The 26,418-nt window shown below is 40.4% G+C and overlaps 1 protein-coding gene across 2 annotated transcripts in view; it reads right to left on the reverse strand.

The window, feature by feature from the left end:
- Positions 1-26,418, reverse strand: part of LOC140739687 (ephrin-A5-like) — a 197,323-nt gene that overhangs the window by 20,037 nt on the left and 150,868 nt on the right. For both annotated transcript variants that reach the window (XM_073068085.1, XM_073068075.1), the window contains exon 2: positions 7,464-7,756. In XM_073068085.1, coding sequence (XP_072924186.1) covers positions 7,464-7,756 — 293 coding nt within the window. The remainder of the gene's footprint in view (positions 1-7,463; positions 7,757-26,418) is intronic.

Here is a 26,418-nt window from a genome sequence, read left to right on the forward strand (position 1 = left end):
ACGAAAATCAAATGATTGCAGCGCATTAAAAAAAATCGCTCCTGCCTTTTTGCAGGTCCCTCCAGTCATGAAAGGTCTGATGCAAACTGTGCTGAAAATACACACAAGAACTTGCAATCACAGCAGCCCCTTGCCATTAAACTTGTGCTTTCAATATATATGCATATGGTGGTTTATCTCAAGCTCAGGTACTGTTTAGACCTGCTATGCTTATGCACAGGAGGTGGGGGGGGGGGGGAGGGGGAACCAGAAATCAAAGAGGCAAAGTAGGTGGTGTGTAGAGTTGAGGAATGTGGGTCAATAGTAACAAGACCCCCCCCCACCCCATTTAGCAGCCTCTTCAAAAAGTGAAGAGTAAAAGGAAGCAGCCTCTTTCAGTGTGGATGCAAGTGAGAAACATCCCTTTCATCCGAAAGGCTTGGGAATACTTGCAAAATCAGCCACCCCATGAGTCAAACCCTGGGGAAGATTCAAGGATTCTCTGGTAGCAATATCTGAGCAGACATTTAATGTTTGTAGCATCAGCTTGCTCCAAGTTGAGGTGATAGTTCCCAAGGGAAGATCTAAGTCTGGTGAGAAGTTCCATCAAATCCCCACGTTTTGAGCAGAGTAGCGACAGTGGACAGGAGTGCCGGACAAGTTTAAAAGTCTCCTCAGTGCACCTTATGGAATCGACCTCAATCAATGTAGGTTGCAAGTGTAACTTGACATCAGGCGCATCGTTGTCGTTTTCCAATCCTTGTGGTACATTGGGTGGCAATCTTGGCCAAGGCCAAGTTGCTAGCTCGACACTCAACCCGGCATGGATGGAAAGCGTGTAAGGAGCCAGCCGGATTCGAACCCGGGACCATTCGCCTGGAAGTCCAGTGCGGATGCCACTACGCCACCTGGTACATACCAGGCCAAAACAGCTGAGCTCTCATTGGGCAATAGTAGCAGAGGGGAATTGATTAAAGGGGCAATCAAATACAATGCTGCATAAACAGAAAAAAAATACAAAGAAATAAAAATTGATTTTTAAAGTAGATTCAGCAAATGGTTTTCTATAAATAGGCCAAACTAAGATAAGGATAAATTCCATTGCAGACTCTAGTCCTAAATTCAAGATGGCAAAATCTGTGTACATCAGCCCTCTTACAGAAGGGAATAATAAGCCAAGTCATAATCATTGCACAAAAAAGCAAATAAACTGGCCCTGAAACACCTCATTAGGCAGATGTTAAATGACCAGGAAGAAGCGAAGCATGCAATGGCTGCTGCAAATGGACCTCTTTGCTAAATACTCCATACTCTCAATTCCCCACAGTGTGAAATGTGAACTAACCAACAAATGGCCAGTGTGTTCTATTGCTCAGGAGGGGAAGGAAGACACATTGTGCAATGGAATGTAAATAACAAAATATTCATCAGTTATTCATTAAGCACTTCTTTAGTTGAAACTCATGTGGTAAAACACTGCTGGCTGTTACGTTTGTGGGAAGTGTCAGTAAACACAATTTTTCTTCAATATCAAGGCAGTGCAACCAAGGGAGATACATTATTTAAAAATCATTGCATTTTCAAAGCTTGTTATGAATGAAAGTATTAGTACGAAAAATAAAATATACATGAACTAAGATAATTCCTTTAGGGTCTTTACATCAATTATTTGTTGTCAGTGTTATTTTTTAAAGAAAATAGATCCAAGGGGTCGATCATTGTCTGCATGTCTTTTTATATAAAAATCAGATCTGCTAATTCACAGCTCAATGTCAAAAGTAATAGGCCATCTTCACAATATAATTCCCTTTGTTTAATAACATTAATCAGGCCCGGTTGCAGACATGAAGCACTTGAAAAGTCTTCCTTTATTGTACAGTGGCACCTATTTGATGTCCATGCCTCTTACATAAGGGTGAACAAAACACTTCTTAGATCAACTGCTTTTCAACTGGCTGAATGGGTAATTTTCCTTTCGAACTTGAAAGCCTGGACTGCCAAAATTAAGAAATATTGCCTCAATTTGATTTTATCCCACACGAGTTTTGTTGATTAACTAGTTTCTTTTGCTCGAATGAATTACACCAGCTTCTGTCTTTGCCATCTAATTTTATCAGAGGCTCAACAAATCATCTTTATTGTGATCTCTTGCACTGAACTGGAACACTGAAGTAAAATTGGGTTTTTGTTAAATGAATTGCCAGGACAGTTAATCTTTATCTAAGGACTATAATAACTATTTTGTTTACTGTGGCAGTTAAAAATGTTTTTAGCAATGCATTTGGCAGCCAGCATGTGTTAATATATAAAAAATGGTAAAATTACCTGCCATTAATTTGAACCTATTTATTTTGGATAACACTGAAATAAATGTATGTGCAAGGTTCAATGACAATACAGGTTGCAGCTCCAAAAGGTCACCTTGTCCGGGTCTGGGTTCACTGCACCCACACTAACCAAACTCCTGCAACACTTGGATTTCTTTGAAGAAGACATTGAGTAGGTCTACTGAATAGGTTATCAATGGGTGAACTTTCAATAAGAGAGTGTTATGACACAATTTTGACAACGTAAATTGCACTAATTTGAGTGGAGAATTTGCTTAATCTGTTAAAGTCAGTTTGTTGGAAGTGTTTTTCTTCTCCCTCCCAACAGTTGTTTGCAATGAATGTCTGACTCTGCACAGATCAGTCTTCACAGCTTTGTACTTAACCTTCATAACTCAGCTGCAGTGTTTAACAGGGAGTTTCTTTTACAGATAGCTCAGGGAGAAGCAGAAACAAGAGGTGTTCTGGGCGTTTTTATTCTCCCTACTTTAAGTTGAGGTGAGATTTAGCAAGACTAACTAGCACCCATGAGAATTCAAGTGGAGGAATTTCTTCCACTTCAAACCAACAAAATACTTCTAAGACTTGCTATAATTTCCCAGGGCACATAACTACAGCACGCTGCCAGAAAAAATGACTAGCTCGCACATTTATTTCACAGAAAGATTAAATCTGTTATGATCTTTTTCTTTATTTTCTGTCAAAAATCATGTACTTTTCTATAACCTACCACTACTTTTTATCACCAAATGCACATTTAATTTTAAGGTAAAATAAAAACTTTGCTTCAGTGGTTCACATACTTCATTTCCTCCAGTGACCTTTTACACTATGAGTCTCAGTTATTAAATTAGTAAGAGAATTCCAACATGGCTTTCACTTCTGAAGTACAATAAAAATACAAGACTACATCCACCAATTTAAAAATCATGACGAATATCAAATCTGTTTTAAAATAAAGGTTTCCATAACTACCAGATATTTGGTAACTAAGTGTTTTTTTCCCCCTTCCCTTTAACGGTTCCCATGCCCCCCGTCTCAGAGGGACATTGCAAACATCCAGACACTTGCACTTGATCTTCTCACTGAAGGATATGACTAAATGTTATTGTCTTTTCACTCAACACCCAAGCAACAAGCCTGTGGGGTTTCTGGAAGAACTGTGGTGCTAGGGAAAAAATACAAATAACTATACAAGTGACAAAGTTGTCTGACTCCACATGGAGTCTAACCTTCTCTGGCTTTTAAAACTGCAAGCTCTTTAAAGGGATTGACTGGAATTCCTCTGCGACTCCAGTCAATCACTTGCCCTGTGGTGCTATGGTAGCGTAGGAACATTCCACAGCACCGTTCTGCAGAGAAGTTCACGACAGTCACAGGGGCCACATAACAGAGACTTAATTCTGTGGATATTTATTTGCAAATTTTGGAGCCTGGACACAAAATCTTACAAGGATACAGGTCAGCTCTCTTACACTCTTACACTGTATACTGGACTTTTTGTTGAAGGCCAAGGGCAAATACATATACACTGCTTTATTTAAAGAAAAAAGATTTGAAGATCATCTTTCATTTGTCATATGTGCATTGTAGAATAGAATGAAATGCATTGTTTGCATCAATAACTGACAGAGTCTGAGGAAGTGCTGGGGCCAAACCTAAAAGTGTCACCATTCTTCTAGTTCAAACAAAGTTTGTATGTTTTCACCGTGACCGTATTGGGTTCCTCTGGTGCTCTGGTTACCTCCCACATTCCAGAGATGTGGGAAGCTATGTTGGCGCCAGAGGGGTGGTGACACTTGCCAGCTGCATTCCTTGGACTCTGTTAGTTGTTGGTGCAAAATAGCGCATTTCACTGGATGCTCAATGTACATGTGACAAATAAAGCTAATCTTTTAAGCATGCCTACAATTTACTAACCGTGGCCCAGTAATCTCTTGGAAGTTGGGAGGAAACCCTCGTGGTCAAGGAGAGAACGTACAAACTCCTTGTAGAATATGGTGGAATTGAACCTGAGTCACTGGCACTGGAATAGCATTACGTTTACTGCTACGCTACTGTGCCTGCCACAAACTGAAGTGAAAACACTCAGTTATCCATTATAAATGTCCAATAGTTGAGCACAGTGCCCAAAACAGGCAACTTCTAAAGACTGGAACCAAATGAGCAATTATTTAAAAAAGCTTAATCTATTTGTTGATATTTCCCACTGCTGTGATTTCAGCTTCAGTTCAAACATCGTATGAGGATTAAGAGTCGAGCAAAAATTAACACCTTGCTTGAATTGAGACTTTTTTTTTCATGACAAGCAAGGAAGAATGAGTTCAGAGTAAAATGATGAAGATCTTCAAAGGGTCAGTTAGCCGATTTTGAGAAGGAAGGTAACTTATCCTTTCAGCTTGCTACTTCTCTCTCCCCATAGGTGCTGCTAAATAATTCCTGAACATTATTTCCAAATCTCAACATTTCGTTTCTGTGGTATCCTAAAATTGAATTTCTTTTTTGTGAATTACTCTTCATTGTACTGCAGCCTCAAGTTCAATTTTGAGATGCAGTATATTTTATGTCAATAAGTATGCTCCAAACTGCCATTATTGATGAATGTCTAATAAAATATCTTCCTCCGATCTGAATAACTCCACATTGAGGGGACTTCAAAATTCACTCACAGGACCCTTAACTCAAGGCAACGATCCAAGTTTAGCCAGGAAATGCTGGCCATTCTGGACTTTCATCGAACTCATTTGCCACTGTTTTCCAGGCTGCATGTTAATGTTGGTCCTGCCTGCGGAGGGGGTGGAAAGCTGTAGTAGGTTCCCTGTATCCACACTTGGCAAACTTAACCTGATAATACATCATGGGAACAGGGTCTCCATTCATCTGGGTGTAGAAGAACCACTGAGAGATCAAGGCAAGTTTTGGTCAATTTGCTTTTCAAAACTTGATACTGCTTCTGTTTTCTTAAGTGTTTTGATTGGTTTCTCAGTGCTTCTGATTTTTTATATTTGAATTATATTTTAATTTTTACATGTTTTAATAGTTTGATCGCTTTTCATAGTTTTGCCATGCTTCTGAGTGACTGCAGCATTCAAAAATAGAGGGTTGCATTAATCTGTTGTCACGTGGCATGCTATCGACTGTCTTGTTTGTTGGGCCCATTGCTCGTAAATTCAGTGAGGTCGAGGAGGCCAGTCACTGCTGACTGGGCCTTAGATACTTTCATCTGTGGACAGCCGTACTGCAGAATGTGGGAAGTAAAACAGCTACACATCTCGGATCTGGGGTGGATATGGGCTGAGGGGACAGGGGTCAGATAGGGGAGACACCTGGTGAGCGTGGATTAAGTAATTGAATCGGAGCTCTGAGGGTGGCCTCGTGGGAGGTGTGGGGCCTGGGAGATGTCAGCAGAAAGCGTAGTGGGGCGATTGGGGTTTGAACAGTGATGTATGGCAGGCTGCACTAAAGTTCAGTAATTAAAAATGTAAATTAAGGAGAAGCTTCTTCAGTCTGGTTTCCAATATTGAGCTGGGTCCTACTCCAGAGAACGTCCCTGTTACAGAAGTTTTAATAGCTGCTATAATAGTAGTTATCTCCACTGTTTCAGAGATAACAGAGCTTTCAAAGCCTTCCAAATGTAAAAAATCTCAGAGGGCAGGAATATGAAATAAAATTAAAATTAAAGGCTGGTAAGACACAGGAGGTCAGACAGTGTCTGTGAAGCAGGACTGGTGATCTTCCAATGAAAGGTCATGAACTTGAAATGATAATCTGAGAAAAGAAACACTAAGTATTCCAGCAATTCTCCAAAGAAGCATTGTACCGAGAATGGGAGAGGCATCCGATGTGGAAAATACTTAACTGGTTAAAATGTGACAAGTAATCCCTCGGCAAATTTTTGAGTGGACTTAGTCAGCATGGAAAGCTTCATCATCATTTTCTGCTCCATAAGAAAATTCCTCTCACATGCTGAAAATATTACTGCTTCTCATCAAAATTCCTAGACGATTTTTTTTTAAATTTGGAAAGATGATTGTGAAAGCTTTTCCAGCATTCTCTGGATCAGGGCCTCCCGAAGAAACAACATTGAATTGTCCACTAACCCCAGAGCACTGTGTATGGTCGCACGGTACCTGCATGTACAGACTAGGGTTTTCCACCGCATTCAGTGGTAGGCCAAAGTTCACAGTCGGAGTAGTAATTTTCGAGAGGCCCAGGAGCAGTTGGTGTGGGGAACCAGAGAGGATTAGGACAGATTTCTGACAGAGTGGGAAGAGGATTTGGACAACTGTGGGGAAGGAATATAGACATCAAAATGGTTACAGAGTGGTAGTGGATCTGACACATGATTTGCCATGAACTAGGAATACGGAGGGATAAGAAGCATAATTAGTAGCCTAAAGGACATCAACAGATAAACTGCACTGAGGGTGTGGACAGGACGGGTGTCACAGAATTCTTCAGAAGAACACACCTGTCCATATCTTCTCCCCAACGTAGCAGACTTGATTAAGTAGGAGCAGCTTCTCCTCTTCAGATAAAGCCGACTACTGTGTTAATGACCCAAAGTATTCACAGGCTTATTAGATCCAAAGATAACATCAAAATGGATTGACACACTAGCCCACGGCTTCTGCTGTACGGACAGGTGTTAAGCTGTGCAACATACTCAGAGAAATCGGGTTTTGGATTAAATTCCCAGTAAGCACATGCAAAACAGTAATTTCTAATCAGACATAATGGGAATTTTTTTAAAAATGTGAATTAAAGTTAGTTGAAAAGTAACACTCAACTTCACTTGCCCCATTATCGAAATGTTCCCACGACCAATGGACTCACTTTCAAGGACTCTTCAACTTCTTGATATTTATTGCTTATTTATTTATTATTGTTGTTTCTTCTTTTTGTATTTGCAATCTTTGTTGTTGTCTGCACTGCGGCTGAACGACCCAGTGGGCAGTCCTTCATTGATTCTGTTACAGTTATTCTTCTATAGACTTGTTGAATATGCCACAAGAAAATGAATCTCAGGGTTGTATGTGGTGACTTACGTGTACTTTCTAGATAATACAATATATTTTCAACAACAGAAATGACATTGTGTGGTGCAACATCACTCTTACATTGCTGGAGAAAGGAAAAGACAGAGGTAATACTCACAGATGTAGTAATATTCCCGGCCAGGTCTGAATTCAAATCCTAATGAAAATGGAGTAAACAGCTGGAACTTTTCAGAGAATTTTAAGGGACCATTGGATGCATAAGGCCTGTTACACTCCCATCGCTTGAACCCTTTGGAGGTGTGATCACATGAGCGGTAGCCATCGTAATTCACCATGTAGAGAACATAGCGCTCTGTCTTGTCCTCCGGTACAGAGTCATCATAATGAGGGCAGAAAACATCCAAGTAATCATTGATGCAAACTTCAATGTGGAAGTCACCCTTCAGGAACCTGCAAACAAAAAACATTTTGTTTTAACAGAAAGAGTACATACTGTACAATGACCTCTGTCAACAATTAGAAAATAGCTGGCGTAAAACAAAATGTTGGTTTGCAATAATGAAATCTTTACCTCGTACATATTTCAATCCACGTTATTGTACATTTTTTAAAGGATACTTTTATCAATACAGATAGGCTCAGTGATTATTGAAGACAATCAAAACAGAAGTAACAATAGAACCTTTAAATTGCTGCCTTGTTCTTTCGTAAACGTGGATGACAATTCTGCCTCCACACGGGGTGAAATACCTTCTCTTCAACCATAAGATCCATTCAGGTGTACTTCTGCGCTCCAGGTTAACACCCACCCACTGATCAGAGATGGCACAGTTTACACCTTTCTACTTGGAAAATTGTGCCACGTGTCACTTACATTAAGGACCTCTTGAGAAGATCTTCAGTGCAGATGTTGCATATCTCAACAAATGCATTGTGGACAGCATTCTAACTGGTTGCATTACTGTTGGTATGGAGGCGCCAATGCATGGGACCGGGGAAAAAACTGCAGATTGGTAAAAACGGCCAGCTCTGCAATGGGCTCTAGCCTCCCCATCATTAAGGACATCTTCAAAAGGCGATGCCTCAAAAAGGCGGCATCCACTATTATGGATCCCTGCCACAGAGAACATGCCCTCTTCTCATTACTACCGAGGAGGAGGAGGTACAGGAGCCCAAAGGCACACACACAACTTTTTAGGAACAGCTTCTTCCCCTCTGCCATCAGATTTCAGAATGGTCCATGAAACCATGAACACTACCTCACTATTTTGCTCTCTTTTAGCACTATTCATCTTTTTATATATATTACCTATTGTAAATTACAGATTTTTTATGTATTACACTGTACTGTGGCCAGAAAACAAAAAAATTCACAACATATGGCAGTGATAATAAACCTGATTCTGCTTTACAATTTTTATTTCAGAGTTGGAGTCCCAATAAGTTTTGATATTACATTCATCTGATGAAAATCTAACACACTGAATGGTTGCATCATATGTGTGATGAACAATTTTATAATAAAGTCTGCTTTCCAGTAACACATAAATTTAGAGTCGGAGATGATGGCGAACCCGAACAATCTCATCGTATATTCCAAAATCCAAAAAAATACAAAATCTGAAACACTTCCGACCCCAAGCATTTTGGATAAGGAATACTCAAGAGTATATGCACATACAGGTATTTACATTTGGACACCAAGTAAGTTGTGACTACATATTGGACAAAATTTAGTTACTGTTAAAGTCACTGAACTGGTACAAAGCTACCTTCACTTAAACTAGTCACTGAAAACTTTTCCAAACTGACAGAGAAATGGCAAAATTGTTTGCAAAATTATCACCTTCTAATGAATCTGTCGGCACAACTTACAGAAAAACACCATGAGAAAGCATAAATTAACAGCTGTGAACAACTAAATATATAAAAATTTACTTCATAAATTTCTATGCATTCACTATCTATTCATACAAGCAGGCTTACAAACTAGGTAACGTCATTAAAGAAGTGTTTACTGGGAAATTTCAGTGATAACCCTGCACTGTAAGTTATTTGTTTTTCTTTAAAAATATAAAATCAAAAGTACAGGCATTAGTATTGAACTGTTCCAAATATTCAATTTTTAAGAACGCCTTACAGAACTAGGTAACAAATCAAGAAATAATTTACATAGCCCTTCTTCTCAGTCAGACTTATATTGAAAGTTCATTGGGAAAGGCACACTGCCATACCATCTATAATCCTAGCATTAAGAAACATTTCTTACGTTATTAAAGGAATGTGCAACATTAATTATTGCCATACTGCTCGACTCTAGCCCTTTGAATGAAAGCCTGCCGTGAAATCTCCCTTAATCTGCTGACATGACTGCCTGTGTTAGCAAATAATGATTCTTAGATGCAAGCAGTAGGAAGCTTTCTCAACTCCACTCTAAGTACGGTGTTCACTTTTACATATACCTGCTGTCTGATATGGCTCATTAGAGATAATTAAACACAAAGCTCACATTCCTTACACCTATGCGACTTCCAAGTAGCAAATTGATAGTCCCCAGTTCTCTGAGTCACAGATGCTAATTGTGAAGATAAAGTCCCTCAGTAATTCCTACATATTCAATGATTTGATGGCCACCAGCCAAGAGAACAAAAAAAATGAAATTGCCAAACCAATCCTAAGCATAATTAAACCCCTTCCCCTCTGTCACCACAAGGAATCTGGTCATTTGTTGAGAATTAATATTATCAGTTATAATTCTTTTTGATGATTTTAAATAAGTTTGCAGCTTGAGTCATAAATGTGAAACTATAATTATTTAAGAGTAAAACAGCTTTGCAAAGATTAATTGTACATCACAATCTGAAAATGGTGAACTGAATTTTAATAACGCATGTTTTGTAGCTGTATTCAAATGTATTTTTAATAGCCAAGCAAATATACTATATATCCCCCCCCCCCCACTATTCACAAGATATGCAAGGCATATTGAATTCCGGAAGAGAAAAACTCCAGTTTTTTTGCCGATTATTTTATGACTTCATTGGTGAAACCTCCTCCTCTATTAAGACTTGGAAATATATATGGTCTTGATCTTCAAACTTATTATTCCTTCCTTGTACTTCCTACTTATGGTAAATACGTGCTGAGTTTGAGGAAAATATTTTCTTGAAGTGAACAACAGGGAATAGTAGATTCTGCAAAGTTTCAAAGGGTCCCAGCCAGGGTCCACGGACCCCTCGCTTAACAGTAGGGATTCATGGCATAAAGAAAGTTTGGGAATCCCTGCTCCAAATCATTCTGTAGGGAAAAGTTCCCTGCATCTGCTCCATTGGGTATGCTTTTCTTAGATAGAGAACAGGCCACGTTCCTTATCATATGTTCTTTATATGAGTAGAGGATATTGTGTAATAAGGAGCATAATGCGTTAGTTGGTATAAACAATTACCACAAACGTATATAGAAAGTGACAGAGTGCAGATTAAGCAAAGGGGCATGTTCAGTTCTGCTACACATGAGACTGAATCAGAATTGAAAGCAGTTTGTTTGAATGCAATTAGGTACAGTACAGGCTAACTAGTTAATGATAGGGAAAAGATTATGGTTACATGCCATGCAGACAAGCACAGACACAGCAAACAGCACTGAGGTAAACTCCAGCAGAACACTAATGAAAACACGATGTGACAAATTTGAATTAAAAAAAATAGAGCTGGAGCCTCATCTAACAGTTCATGTAATGAAAAAAAAATATTTGGGGCATGTGGGGCTTTCCAGACCAAGAACTACATGGAGTGGTGCAAGTTTTGATCACTGTGAACATTAAGTATTATCAGAATCAGAATCAGTTTATTATCACCAGCATGTCATGAAATTTGTTAACTTAGCAGCAGCAGTTCAATGCAATATATAATATAGGAAAAAAATTACAGTATATGTGTATTGAATAGATTAAAAATCGTGCAAAAGCAGAAATAATATATATTTTAAAAGTGAGATTGTGTTCACGGGTTCAATGTCCATTTAGGAACCAGATGGCAGAGAGGAAGAGGCTGTTCCTGAATCGCTGAGTGTGTGCCTTCAGGCTTCTGTACCTCCTATCCGATGGTAACAATGAGAAAAGGGCATGCCCTGGGTGCTGGAGATCCTTAATAATGGACGCTGCCTTTCTGAGACACCGCTCCCTAAAGATGTCCTGGGTACTTTGTAGGCTAGTACGCAAGATGAAGCTGACTAAATTTATGACCTTCTGCAGCTTCTTTCGGTCCTGTGCAGTAGCCCCCCCCCCCCACCCCACCATACCAGACAGTGACGCAGCCTGTCAGTGTCTTTGGAAGACCCAGATATTCACAGCTTTACACCAGAACCAGAAGGTACATGGACACTCCTGGGTTCCACTCCTATGTCTAATGGTCTTACAGAAGACAAAGTGACTATTGCCATTCTCCTTTCTGGTATTTTTAACTCCTGCTATTTGCCACAGAAGCTGGCTTACCATTCAGCGAAAACCTTGACTTTTTCTAATGAAATCATGTGCTGAAAGAGTTACTGTGCTCTGAGATCAAAACCATAATTTAAGTTGCTGACCAAACATGCAGACGCACACAGCTGCTTCTGGGCTTGCACACAAAAAGGGGGAAAGTCAATGTAAAAGTATTTTGACCACAGCCCATATCTGTCACATATTCTACTCTACCAGAGATCAGTTCAAGAGCAGGAGAAACACAAACACACATTCCAGCAGTATGAATGTCCTATCGACAGCCAAAATAGCATTTCGCTTCTCAAAGACAGGAGCAAAACTTCTGCACACTCAGTCTAACCTCTTCTGTCACAAGTACCTGTACAGCACCTCTGTTAAATGATCAGTACATTTTCATTTAGAGAGCAAAGCAAGGTTAGATACAAAAGGTGAGCTCATAGACCCCCTTGACAAACAGCTCTCCAACAAAAACAAGATATACTGTTGATAATGAATTTAAAAAATAAACTCATCTCCTTCCTCTGAAAGAAAGATCACAGAGACAAGGTTCTTAGCTGCCCTCCTGACCATATATCACACAAATGAACTTGGATAAGTATCCCCAAAATACTTATTGCAAATGTTGGTGGTAGTGGTTGGGGGTTGCAGAGTGGAAATAAAATGGGGTTGGGGAATCTCTCTGCTCATCTGTTCCGCACACAGGCATGCGGGAGACACCATAGAAACCCTGGGCATTTTAATTTCTATTTCCCTTATGCTGCATCACTAACAACCCAATAGCATCAACCCCATTGAAAGCCTTGTCCAAATTAACAAGTAAAACTCATTTCAAATAAAAAGCAAGAAATGCTGGACATTCTCAACAATTTAGGCAGAACCTACAGGAGAATGAAAGTTAAGATTTCATGGAGACAACATTTTTTCATAAGTGGGCAAGAGATGAAACAAATCAATGATAAGTTCCTGACAGGATGGATGGGGGCAGAGGGGGAATACATAAGATAGAGTAGTGGTCACCAACCTTTAACACTTGTTGATCCACGTCCTCTGAGCAGCATGTTTGCTGGGCCTTCAACCCCAATTTCAGCTCCTCAACTTTCCTGGTATTGGTAAACTGCTACTGAGACACTAATATAAGTTTCAGAGGTACGCCAGCTAATGACACCACTGTTTTTGTTTCCCATTTCTTGTACATTTGGGGAATGTTGGAATTTAAAGGGGAGAAGGATTGTAATGTGAGTAGTATAAAGATAAGTTAATACCAATTAGGATCATGGTAATATAGCAATACTCCCGCTACAGAAAGTGTTTGTAAAGAGAGATTGTTTCTAGGGTTGCAGGGTTTTCCTTCCGGTCTTTTCAGCGCAATAGTGAAAATCTCTGTATGCAAATATCATTTTACCGTTCTAGATAAAGTTGTCCCTTTTGGGCATGAAGTTGTCAAGTGGTCCTTTTTCAAAGTAGAAGTTACTACATATTTCAATCAAAAGGTTTATCAGGCATAATGTATTTGTGTATTTATTTTTCCTTTTTCTTCCGGATCTACTGGGAAAGTCTCAAAAGTTTACCGACCGGTTGGCGACCACTAGGATAAAGTGGATAGGGTGAGATCAAGTTTTCCTTCTAGATATATTGTAAAGGTCATCCCGCTAGTAGGTTAATAAGAGCAGTGAGAGAAATTATGAACAAAAGTAAGAAATGAGATCAGTTATAAAGTGCTAAAAAGATAAAAAAAAAGTTGTAAAAGTTTCAAAATGCAGAGCTGTTCGACATTTCAAACAGATCAGTCTATGTTAATGGAGAGAGAACTATGCCAAAAATCAAAGATGAAAGACTCAGTGCTGAAATGGCCAACTCTGATACAGAGAAAGTGTGTTAATTCAAATTGATGCATTTGATAAGAGTCTGAAAAGCTTTGACATGCCTTGTCAGAGGATGAAAATCTTCAACCTGATATTTTAACTCTTTCTCATTCCACAAAAAGATATCCTGCTGAGAGTTCACAGTGTTCTCTGTTTTTGTTTCAGGTTTCCAGCAACTGCAGTCTTTTATTTTTCTTTTAAATTGAAATAATTGCCAGAATTATTTTTCTTTCATTGTCAGATATCCATAACTTCCACAAAATGCAGACATTGTGATTGTGATGTTAAAGAAGGAAGAGTGGGCCAATTGGCCCTTCAAGTTCCAAAGGTCTAATGTTGCTCTTTTTGTTGCTGCAGACAATGGAGAATATATTCTAAACATTCATATGTTACACTGCAGCCAAAATAACACTGCATACTGAGCCCACATTACTGTCGGAACCCATCCTCTGAGTTTACCCTCCACTAGAGGGAAGGGCTGCTCACAAAATTAAAGTTTGCTGCACAAGTACTCTGTTCAATTACAATTTACAGGTGTTAATTAAGAACTAAACAAGGATCCCATGATTGTTAATTACGGTAATAGTGGGTCTCTTTTATGTTACAGGTGTTCACAGTGTGCAGCAGGGACATAAGAAAACAAAGCTCAGAATTAAAGGTGTCCTGCAGGCAGAGATGCTGCCGTTACAGCCAGGTACTCCTTGTTGAAAGAAGGCAATTACTCACATTATTTTTTTTCATCCACTCTTCCGGATGAAGGCTCCTTTAAATTTGCTTAAGATCCAACCCTGATTGGACCACTTCCATTCTAATTACACAGCTGAATAACAATTGGCTCCAAACCAAATAGAGTTCATCAGTCTTAAGATCACTTTTTCACATTTGCCATAACCCTTCACCGAGCAAGAGCACCCATTTATTTTCACAGTAAAGTTGTGCCCTATGACTGTGGGTTTTAACCAGTTTCACATGCATGAAAGAAAAGAATGGCTTGCTGCATATAGCATTAGTGTTGAATAATGGTGCTGCCATTATTGAGGATGGTGCGAGTGTAGAATGAGCTGCCAGAGGAAGTGTGGATGTGGGTTCGACTGGAACACTTAAGTACGTGCAAGGGAGGGATATGGAGGACTACAGTCCAGGAGAGGACAGAATAACAGTTCAGTGTGGGCTAGTTGAGCCAAAAAGCCCGTTTCTGCACTGTAACACATTATGACTCTATCTGCACAGTCGCTGAAATCACAGTGAGGTATAATCTGAGTTTTAATCATACCACGTATCTCATTAATTGAACTCTCTTATCGTGGAAGTCTACTTTCCCATCCCATTCATCCTTTTCAACACACATTACAGTCTAGTACTCAGCAACAACCACTCCTCTGAAAACAACCAGGGCTCTTAACTATACTGAAGTTACTATATAAATATACTTTGCTGTTGTTACACAGCTCCAAGCAATAGATTCAGATTCATTTATTTATCGCATGTACACACTAAAACATACAGCAAAGTGCATTGCTTGCATTAACAACCAGCGCAACCTAAGGATGTGCTGGGGGCAGCCCGCAAGTGTCACCATGTATTTCTGGCGTCAACATTGCAGGTCCACGATGCTCGCAGAACAACACAGAACAGAACAGAACAAGTAGCGAAACAACAGCAGCAAAAGTAGCTCCTTTCCTACCTTCCTCCAGCCCCCCCCCCCGCCCCCTGGCGCAGTTCGCCAACCCCAGGACAGGCCTCTGGCAGACTGGCAGACAATGGTCCTCTGGCTTCCCCAGTGGATGTCAGACTCACAGACCCAGGGCCTCAGTCATTGGGCTTTAACCCCCAGACATCTATCAACACTAAGACTTCAGTCTTCAGAACGAACTCTAGGACCAGCTGCTGACAGGATCCTGAACTCCAGGCCACAAACTCTGGACTCACTGCCCTGCACAACTAGGGGATCCACAGTTTTCATGCCCCCTGGCAACTCATCAATGAGTAACTAACTAAAATTTCTCAAACCTCAGCATCGCAAAAATACCATTAGCAGCTTAGCAGTTCATTCAGACGAGTCGTAGTGCGATGACTCGAGTTGAGTATGATGTTCTCCTAAGGGATTGTCTATTGATAGGTCCTCAGGTGGTTCTAGAGGCCGATCTGGGATCCACATATTCTGATGCAGTGTGGCTGTAATCACAGGTCGGGTCCTCTGGTTTTTTACGCCCTCCTTTCGTAGTTGCCTTTTGTTAATCTGATGCACTACAGAGGTTGTTCTCATGCAGCACAGCTCCCTATTGGACACATTTCCTCCAGGTCTATCTACTGAGTGCAATTTCTTCTCGACCTTCAGATGTAGCGTTGAGTTCCTTTAGACTGATTTCGATGTTATCTTTGAAATGCTTCCTTTGCCCATCAGGGGCTCACTGACCCTCCTTCAACTGGGAGTAAAGGATCTGTTTGGGGAGACGTGAGTCAGGCATCTCAATGACACGACCTATCCATCGGAGTTGGTGTTGCTTTATCGTGGTGGGGATGCTGTTCCTGTTGAGCTCCCCGTGTGCGCTGGTGTTAAATATGCCTGTCCTTCTAGCTGATCCTCAAACTCTTTCTAGGGATCTTTGGTGGTATTGTTCCAGGGCTTTCAGGTGCCTACATTCAAACTGCTGTTGTATATTGGATCTCTGTATAAAATGTCTGTTGTTTATCCAACAACAACAGTACTGCATTTCAAAGTAATTCATAGCAAGTGAAATCAAGACACCTTTGAGAGATGTGATAAGCTGCAGTCTGAAAGCTCATTTGTTTTTCACTTCATATTGTCTATGTCATTATGTATTAGAGCGGGCCACACATCAGCATAAAAACAAACCCAAAAATTGAATGAAGCTTTTCCATAAAATGTCTTTCATATACAGTATATTACAAAAGTAGCCAGTCCGTTTCCATATCTTGAAATCAGTAACGGATTCAGAAGAAAATGAGTTTGATTTAATTATCAGTCAGGGCATCGTAACTATGGTGGTGCAATTTCAGAGGTGCTGGCATTCAGATGAGACAGTAAATTAACATAATAAGCAAAGCAGCTTAGCCTAGCTGTGAATTGCTTCAGCATACCTCCCCATGTCCCTGTCTAAAACCGATTCCATAGCACCTGATGCCCTCAGCATTACTGAATTTTCCAGCAGGGCCAAAATGCTCGGCATGTGCAGCAAGAGATTAACAAGATTATTGAACACTAATCTAGGCAACACTTCAAGCATTGTGCATTCTTTAAAGCACTCCTTTACGATTCATTATTACATTTTCGTCAAGTACGTTGGGGACGTTTTCCATTTCAGGACCGGCACTCACCCCAAACCTCTGAAGAACATTCTTTGTACACTAACAGTCGACGTTTCAGGAGATCCCGTTCCCAAAGAAGGATCTCGGCGCGTAACATCGACTGTTTATTCGTTTCTATAGATGCCGCCTGACTTGCTAGTTCCTCCAGTATTTTGTGTGTATGTGTGTGTGTTAGGGAGTTCCTCCAGCATTTTATATGTGTTAGTGCATTATGATGATAGTTTTCAGTTCCCACACCAGCCATTTTATGAATTTTCTGAATACAATTTTTTTTGTTTCAGTTAATGACACACTTCTTTCTGAGCTCAGCTATTCAGGAATTAGGTTGAAATCATTCAAAACCGATGCACGTAAATTTGAGACCCATAAAACCTGGGAACTATTCAACTCACATCAGATGCAGGAAGTACTAGTTCTTGAAAATCAGTTCTGAGAGTCAAATAAGCTGAATTTCCTGTTTCTTTTGGAGAACATACTCCTGCATAAAATGAGGGCAGCCAGTCAATGTATGAAAATCAGCAGGATCATCTATCTGTAGTAGCTGGGATAATGGAAGCTGTCAGTAAACCACGAGGTGCCATGAAGTGTCAGCTTCAAAGAAAAGAGCGGAAGATTTCTGAAAGGAGACATGAGGTGCACTTTAACAACTCTGATTCTATTAACATATTAAAATACTACCCTCAATTTAAGGCAGCGATCTTATCCATCAAGCAAATGTAATGCAGTGACACAGTGTTTCACGGAATGAAACGTTCTGAATTTCTGCTTAGCTTGAAGTTCCAATATGCCTGACGTTACGCGCCTGCTTTAATTCACCACGGCTCTTGCTCTGAGTTGAAGACAAACAGATTAAGAAGTAACTGTTATTTTGGCCATGCCCCCACCTCTACTACTACCACAGCTCTGCAAACAATGGTACGAGAGGCAAGCAGAGACAACTCATGCAAGCTCTTGTCATTGTTACCGTCAGGAAGGAGGCACAGAAGCCCGAAGGAACACACAACAACTCAGGAACGGTTCCTTCCCCTCTGCCATCCAATTTCTGAATGGACATTGAACCAATGAACACAACCTCACTTCTTCTTTATTTCTGTTTTTGCACTACTTATTGAATTTAACTATTTATATATGTAATATATATTTACTGTAATTCACAGGTTTTTACCTATATTATCACGTATTCCATTGTACTGCTGCCGCAAAGTTAACAAATTTCACGCCATATGCCGGTGATAATAAACCTGATTCTGATTCTCTGCTTAAGTGTGAATCCATGGTAACAAGCACAGCATTATACTCCAGCACGCAAACAGTGAGATTTCCTGGAATATGGTAGGCACAATTGTTAGGGAACATTGTTGCTTACAACTGGACAAAAAACTGTTATAGCTAATCAGAATAAAGGTGATTTTGGACGATGTCCGATGAGAAATGGTTAGCTTTTACCCACGTGTGTTCAAAATATATGACTCCATTCAAGACAGTGAAATTCTTTGAGCAACTTGGAATTAAACAGCGCATCACCAAATAGTTTTTTAAAATTGGGGAAGAACTTTGGGATTCAATCAATTTTTCCTACCTTAAAACTCAAGTCCTAGTTTCAAGGGCGCCCTTCCCCCATCCTTCCCAGTATTGAGTGACAAAGGTCAGCAGGGAAAAAAGTCAAATCAATGCCATCGTTTGAATTAATGTATTTTGTCCCTCAATCAATCACAGAACGTTACTACACAGAGAGCACTGGCTCACTGATTGTGGAAGGACCTGTCCATGCCCTTACTATTTTTGCCCTTGTTCTCATGACAGTGAGGTAAATATCTGAAAGCATTTACGAAACATTCTGCCGATACTCCAGGATACTTTGAAGGTGCACTGGCTCCTAGAAATGGTGTTCCAACAGCTAAATGTTCAAAGTTTCAAAAAACAAGATTTTGGAGTCTACCCAGATGGAATATAAGGTGTTGCTCCTCCACCCCTCTGGAGGAGAGCCACTGTAGATTTCATCTGGGTAGCCTCCAACCAAATAGCATGAATATCGGTTTCTCCTTCCAGTAAAAAAAAATTCTCTCCCCTTCACTTCTTCTTCTATTCCCACTCTGGCCCCTTACCGCTCCTCACCTGCTTATCATCTCCCTCTGGCTCCTCTCCTCCTTCCCTTTCTCCTATGGTCCACTTTCCTCCTATCAGCTTCCTTCCACTCCAGTCCTTTACTTTTCCCACCCACCTGGCTTCACCTACCATCTTCTAGCTTAGTCATAATATTAACAATGCCAATATTGAGCTAATCATTTTTTTTTAAAAATGCAGAGTTGGCAGTGAATGTAAATGTGAGAATTAAAGGGTTAATAATTCCTGAATACTTGCAATAGAGTCTTAAATTATGCTACTGGAGTGTGGTGAGAGGCTTTTTGACAATCAGCAAAAACCCAGGATTGAGTAACTGTATAGAACTCTTTATTGTTATTTATGTCTTATGTTATTTATACTATGTTAATCACAAAATTCTGGAGATGTAGATGAAAGCCATCTTGATGAAAAACTGGGGAAACTGAAGACTCTGTAGCATAACTTCATTAGTGTTATTAGAATTCCAGCTTCATTCCCCTTAGAATTTAAAAAAAAGTTATTTATTTCATTATTATCTGCTAAGATTTTTCAGCCAGGTAGAAAACAGGTTATTCTTGTAATACAGGAGACATGCAGGCCCATGACCATTACATTTGACAGCTTAGGGAAGGTGCTGCTAACTTCTCCTGTCTATCTTCAATTGGCCTCACTCTTCCACAACTTATATTGATTTAGGTTTCAGTAAAAACATTGCAGTGTCCTGAAGGGGAGGTGCCTAACTTTAGATTCGAAAGGATCTTGGTTAGTTTGTTCGTCTACTTAGAGGTACAGTGCAGAACAGACCCTTCCAGATCGACCAGACGCACTGCCCAGCAACCAACCTATTTAACACTAGCCTAAACACAGAACAATTTACAATGACCAATTAACTGGCCAACTGGTATGGTTCTTCAGCTGTGGGAAGAAATAGCAGCACCTGGAGGAAACCCACACAGTCCACGGGAAGAACATACAGAGACTCCTCACAGACGGCGCCGGAATTGAACTCCAAACTCTGGGACGCCCCGAGCTGTAACACTGTTATGCTAAACACTACACTACCATGACTCCCATCTGCAACCTAGAGTAAGCTTTGCCCAGAAAGAACTGCTCCTTTATTAAAGCTCACTTTGAGCAAGGTATCTTAATGAGAGATCATTGTTAAGTAGAATCCTATAAAACATTTTTAAGTGAAGAAATACAGGCATCACAAAATTTCACTGTCGAGAATTGTATGATTTCTGATTTAACACAATTATATGATCTACTCAAGTTTTGTAGCAGCAGAGTCTATACATATTTAAATTATGTACCCACTGTATCCTTTTAAGCAGTATCTATAAATATTTAAATAATATACCCTTTGCTATCCATATTTCAGAATCTTAGTTTACATTTCTTCTTGCAACTACTTGAAAATATGTATTATTTTTATGGTATGAAAGCATCCCATGGCTTTTATACTTCAATAAACACATTTCAAACAAAACTTGACACCAACCACATGGAGGTACCAAAAAAGGACCAAAAGACTGTTCAAACAGGTAGATCTTAAGGACTCTCTTAAAAGCAACTAAAATAAGGATTAGGAAGGGGCTTAAGGTAAGACCTCCGAAAGTGGAGCAATTAAGTTCAGGGAAGATCAAGAGTAGAGTGCACACACCCTAACAAATGACAGCTTTAGAGACTGTATAGATTGGAAGAATTAAGGTCATGGAGGGAACTGGAAGCAAAGTTGAGAATTAAAAGCAACACACTGCGTCTGCAATGTTACGCAGCAGAAGGCACATGACCAGTTGAGTCTCATCAGGAGTTAGGCCACAGCAGCTGTTTGGGATGATCACATCTGGAGCGAGGAAGTGATAAGGGTTTCAGCAGCAGACTTAGAATAGATTATCTTAAAAGATGTGTATTCCATCACTCATTTTGTGTTCAAATACGGCACGAAAGTTACAAACAATCCACTCATACATTCCCCAGCTATCACTCCACAATTAGTGGGGGCGGGTGGCGAGGGAGGCAATGAGTTTAAGACTTTCTTTGTCCTTCATTTAAATTACACAGATCAGTACAAACAGTGCAGGCTCTTTGGCCCATGATGTTGTGCCAACCTTTTAACCTACTCTAAGATCAAATAACTCTTTCCTCTTACATGGCCCTCTATTTTTGAATCATCCATTTGCCTAAGAGTTTCTTAAATGCGCCTGATGGACCTGCCTCTCCCACCATGCCTGGCAGTTCTTATTGATCTGAGTACCGGAAGGAAAATAGATGTATTCCCTTCTCCTGACAGCATGATCAAGATTAGGAGGTTATTCACAGAATCAAAACTGTACCCGGATGTATTCAGCACCAACGTTGGGCCACCAACTGTGCATTCACTGCCAGAGTGATCTCATTGGACATTGATCACGATGAGTCTGTACTTTAAAAATAAATATTATAACATATGAATAATTTGTAAAATATAATGACATCCCAAAAGAATTGACTTAAACCAAGATTATACTTTAAAAGATTGATAATGTAATAGTATTCATGGAATCTAAAGAAGACCTATGGATTTTTCTGACTTGATAGCCCTCTGGCTAATTGGATCTGACCTGCTTACCTCCCGAACTGTTCCAGGGTGGCAAAGAAAGCTGGACCCATTCACCCAACAGATGAATGGAGCGGAGCTGCCATGACAAATGCCACTGACCAATCACAACACGGCACAACTGCAGCTACGTGTGGAATCCTCTGCCACGTTTCCATATCAATCACTCCCCCAGTTTAGTTTTCCTTTTGTTTCAGTACTCCCATTCTTCTAATCAATGGCCTCTTCCCTAAATGCTCCGAGTGTGAATAATGACTTCTCTGGCAGCTGGGACATCACTATTGCATCTGATGAAAGATGGTGATGTACGCCTCAGGCAGAGGCAGCTCACGCCTGCCACCGGATCACATTCCACTGGGCCTCCGACATACCGGCTGCAACTCTCTCACAGGCTTGCTTTGATCCGTGGGGAATTTGTATTACAGCTCTATGCCGTGCATGAACATTCAGTCAACACTAACAGAATAAAAAAAATTCCACCACCAACGCTGTAAATTTGAAATTCCGCACTTAATAACTGAGACCATAATGCAACAATCTGCCTTTTCAATAAGTCTTCAGACTGTTGAGTAACAAAAATCTGAACGCCAACCAACACCTGTTTTCCTAACATATTATTGTGCCATCTTTCTCAGTAGGTGTTTTAGGTCTCCAAGGCCACAGCCCCTTGCTATAACATCTTGTCAGGATTTAAAATCGGGCTGCACCTGTTTGGGGACTTAACCATACAGCCCAAAATAATCAAAGCCATTGTGTCTGCCAGCAGTCCTCTAAAGACTCACCTCCGCACAGCACAGCTGTATATCGCCCCGCTCTCTGATAAATGTCGGATTACCAGAAGGAATTTGCTGAGATAATTATGCCTCTCGAGTTCCCATGAGCAAAACGTAATTTGGCCTTCGCTATGTTCTCCACAATACGGTGTGCAGATGGAGACCGTTTTCTCTAATTTCACCAACTTTTGTTCAGAGGCTGAGGGACAAAATACCACATCTTGCTCCTATCACTTTTTATTCATTTTGCACAGGTGTCAGTTGATGGCTCCACATCAGAGGGTTCTAACTAATCAATTATTTCTGCTTTAAAAGCAGGTTCGTGTCAATGAGCAGGGGTTCATTACAACACAGAGTAGATAGTGAGATGGAAATTACAGTTATGATTAGAATTTTAAAGAGCACTTCCACGGCCTATTAAAAGTTCCTTTGGTTGCTGGCTCTAGCAAGCTGGATAAAAGCCTCCATTAATATTTGTCAATTGAACTCTACAGGTCTTTGCTTTAAAACTGCATAGCATATGAACTGTACAAATACACTGACAAACTGGCAAGGAGGAAATCAAAGTACCGGCATGCCAGACAGAATTTATCACAGGGCTTTTTGTACCTATGATAAACCTGTTACATCTCTCCCAGCTTGCTTAACTGTTAGGCAACTTGCCCTGCAACTGTAACACATTAATTCTGAATCCAGCCAGTATAAATAAAATTGGGTACAAGGATGATACTAAAAAAAAGACTGAGAAAATAAAGATTCATTTAAATGTATTTGCTGGCTTTGTAATAAATCTTACTGGGTAATTTCACAGAATCATAAGAATCCCCAAGGTTCACTTTTAAATCAAAAAATGAATGCAATCAACATCTCTTGTAAAAACTGTACCAATTTGGCATTTATAAAAACACCCACAGATCAATTAAATTTTGCAATGGAACCAACTAAGGAATTGCCAGAAGAAATAAAAAGCATTGGGTGTGTGTACAACATATCTCTGATGTGCATTATGAACATCATACAAGTGACACTGTGAAATACAAGATGCTTTGAAAGCTTGGCCCAACTAAATGCCTCCCTTGATACTGGCTAAACAGACAATAAGGTCACGAGACATAGGAGCAAAATTAGGCCATTCAGCCTATCAAGTCTGCTCCATCATTCCATCATGCCTGATTTATTATCCCTCTCAACCCCATTCTCCAGCTTTCTCTCCGTAACCTTTGACGCCCTGCTAATCAAGAAGCTATCAACCTCCTCTTTAAATAGACCCAATGAATTGGCCTCCACTGCCATCTGCAGCAGTTAATTCCACAGATTCCCCACCCTCTGGTTAAAAAATTCCCCCTCATCTCTGTCGTAAAGGGACGTCCAACAGATTAAGAAAACAACCAGTTCCAAGAACGTCAAATGCTCTTTGTTGCTGCAGAGTGGAAATTTGCACAAATACTTGATCAGACTTTTGGCACACAGAAGAGACAAGATAGACTCAGTGGCCATTTTATTAGGTACACCCGTATAGCTGCTTATAATGCAAATATCAAATGGGCCAATCATGTGGCAGCAACTCAGTGCATAAAAGCATGCTGACATGGTCAGAAGGTTCAGTTGTTGTTCAGACCAAGCATCAGAATGGGGAAGAAATGTGGTCTAACTGACTTTGACTGTAGAGTGATTGTTGGTGCCAGACGGGTTATGCGGACATCTCAGAAACTGCTGACCTCCTGGGATTTTTCACACTCAACGGCCTCTAGAGTTTACAGAGAATGATGCGAGAAACAAGGAACGCATCCGGTGAGCAGCAGTTCTGTGGGCAAAAATGCCTCATTAATGAGAGGTCAGAGGAGACTGGCCGGACTGGTTCAAGCTGACTGGAAGGTGACAGTAACTCAAATAACCAAGTGTGATGTGCAGAACAACACCTCAGAGTGTACAACATGTCGATCCTTGAAGCAGGTGAGCTACAGCACCAGGAGACTAGGAACAAACACTTAGTAGCCTGTTTATTAGGTACAGGAGATACCTAATAAAGTGGCCACTGAGTGTATAAATACATTGAAAGTTTGTATTTGCTTAATCGAATAAGTCTCGTCATAACAATAAATATGATTCAGCTGGCACTTTAAATGCATATGAAATGTTGCGTATGCCACATTCACGCCACTAGTCTGGCAGGATCATGAGCTGCATTTCTGTTGAAGACTGAATATGTGATTCTGGAAAGGATGAATAAGAGATCTGCCACAAGTGGCACAACTGAACATATCATTCACCAGTGAGGTATAGTTCTGTAGCCTTGCTAACAGTGCTGCTGTCTCCTACAGAGCTTTTGAAGTCAGTAACAACTTGCTGATATATCCCTACCCACAGTCGTTGTTTCTGCCCTGCTATCAGCTCCATTTTCCCCACTTGTCACAATCCTCATTGGACTTCCAAGTCTCTCTTACTGATGCTCCTATGAATCCCAGTGCTCTTTCCATCTTTTGGCTCACTTACCTTTCCTTTCTATCTAGGGTCCATCGTAATCGCTCAGTGGCCACTTTATAAAGTACCTAAAAAGTGGCCACTGAGTGTATGCTCCTGGACTGCTGTTGTAGCCCATCCACATAGTTTGATGTTTTGCATATTCAGAGATGCTCTTCTGCACACCATTTACCTTTGCCTTCCTGTCAGCTTGAACCAGCTTGGCCGTTCTCCTCTGATCTCTCTCATTAACGGGGGATTTACGCTCACAGAAGTGCCGCTCACCGAGTGTGCCTTGTTTTCTGCATCATTTGCTGCAAACTCTAAACTGTTGTGAGTTAAAATCCCAGGAGATCAGCTGTTTCAGAGATACCCACACCATCCTGTCTGGCAACAACAATCACTGCACAAAGTCACCTAAATCATACTTCTTCCCCCATTCTGATGCTTGGTCTGAACAACAACAGAACCTCAGACCAAGACCATGTCAGAATGCTTTTACACTTTGGGTTGCTGCCACACGATTGGCCGATTGGTTATTTACATTGGTGTACAGGCATACCTAATACAGTGCCCATTAAGTGTATGTTGGCCATTTGACAGATTAGAATAACCCTTAGAACTGTGATATCATCTGCTAAGTGTATATTGTAAGCCTGCGGGACTGAATGCAGCGGCCAAAAAAAAGAGGGTTCAGCAATTTCCTACTTCAACATCACTGGGCATATTCTTGGCACTTGATGGAAGTAAAATGTTTCAAACACAATGAGCATCTTGGCAAAGATACCAAGCATCGCAGTCTTAATCCAGTACATCACGAAATACACAAATAATAAAATAGGTAAATCATTTGCCTCAAATTCAGATATGATTATGAAGCTCTTCTGCATGCAGGATGCACAAGGCATTTCTTCCCTAAGCCCCCATTCTCTCTCTCACAAGCATTGCACATTCTTATCACGGAATGAATTTTGTACAAATACGATTGGTAGGTGTGGACTGCGTGAAAACTAATTAGAGAATGTTAAGTGTGTTTGCGTATTTTCCAACTGTGTGTTGAGACCAGTAACTGCCCCTTAACTGCTACTGCCAGCATCTGACCGAGGCTAAGCACGTGCATTAACCTCTCCAATGTGAATGAATGTGTTTATGTGCCAACACTCTCATAAAACAAGCCAGCCTCTAGCAGTGCGGCACCATGTTGTAATGGCCCTTTCTTCCTCACACCAACTGTTCAAACAATCTGCAGCACCAACGTAGTACCAGCATCCTTCACCAAACAAAACTCTGACATGGGGTTACAATATTATTGTGGCTCATTAAGGAGGCTCACCCATATTACACAAGGCCAGCTTCCGAAACTATCTTTGGAACCATCTGGACACCAACCCCGTTGAGAGGATTTTGATATTTCAATCTGAGTATGTCCAATAAAACAAATTCAAGTCACGTCAGTATACTCGTATCCTTCCGAACAATGATGCAGCTGATTTCAATAATGAACC

Source organism: Hemitrygon akajei, chromosome 2 (genome assembly GCF_048418815.1).
Source record: "Hemitrygon akajei chromosome 2, sHemAka1.3, whole genome shotgun sequence".
Lineage (NCBI taxonomy): Eukaryota > Metazoa > Chordata > Chondrichthyes > Myliobatiformes > Dasyatidae > Hemitrygon > Hemitrygon akajei.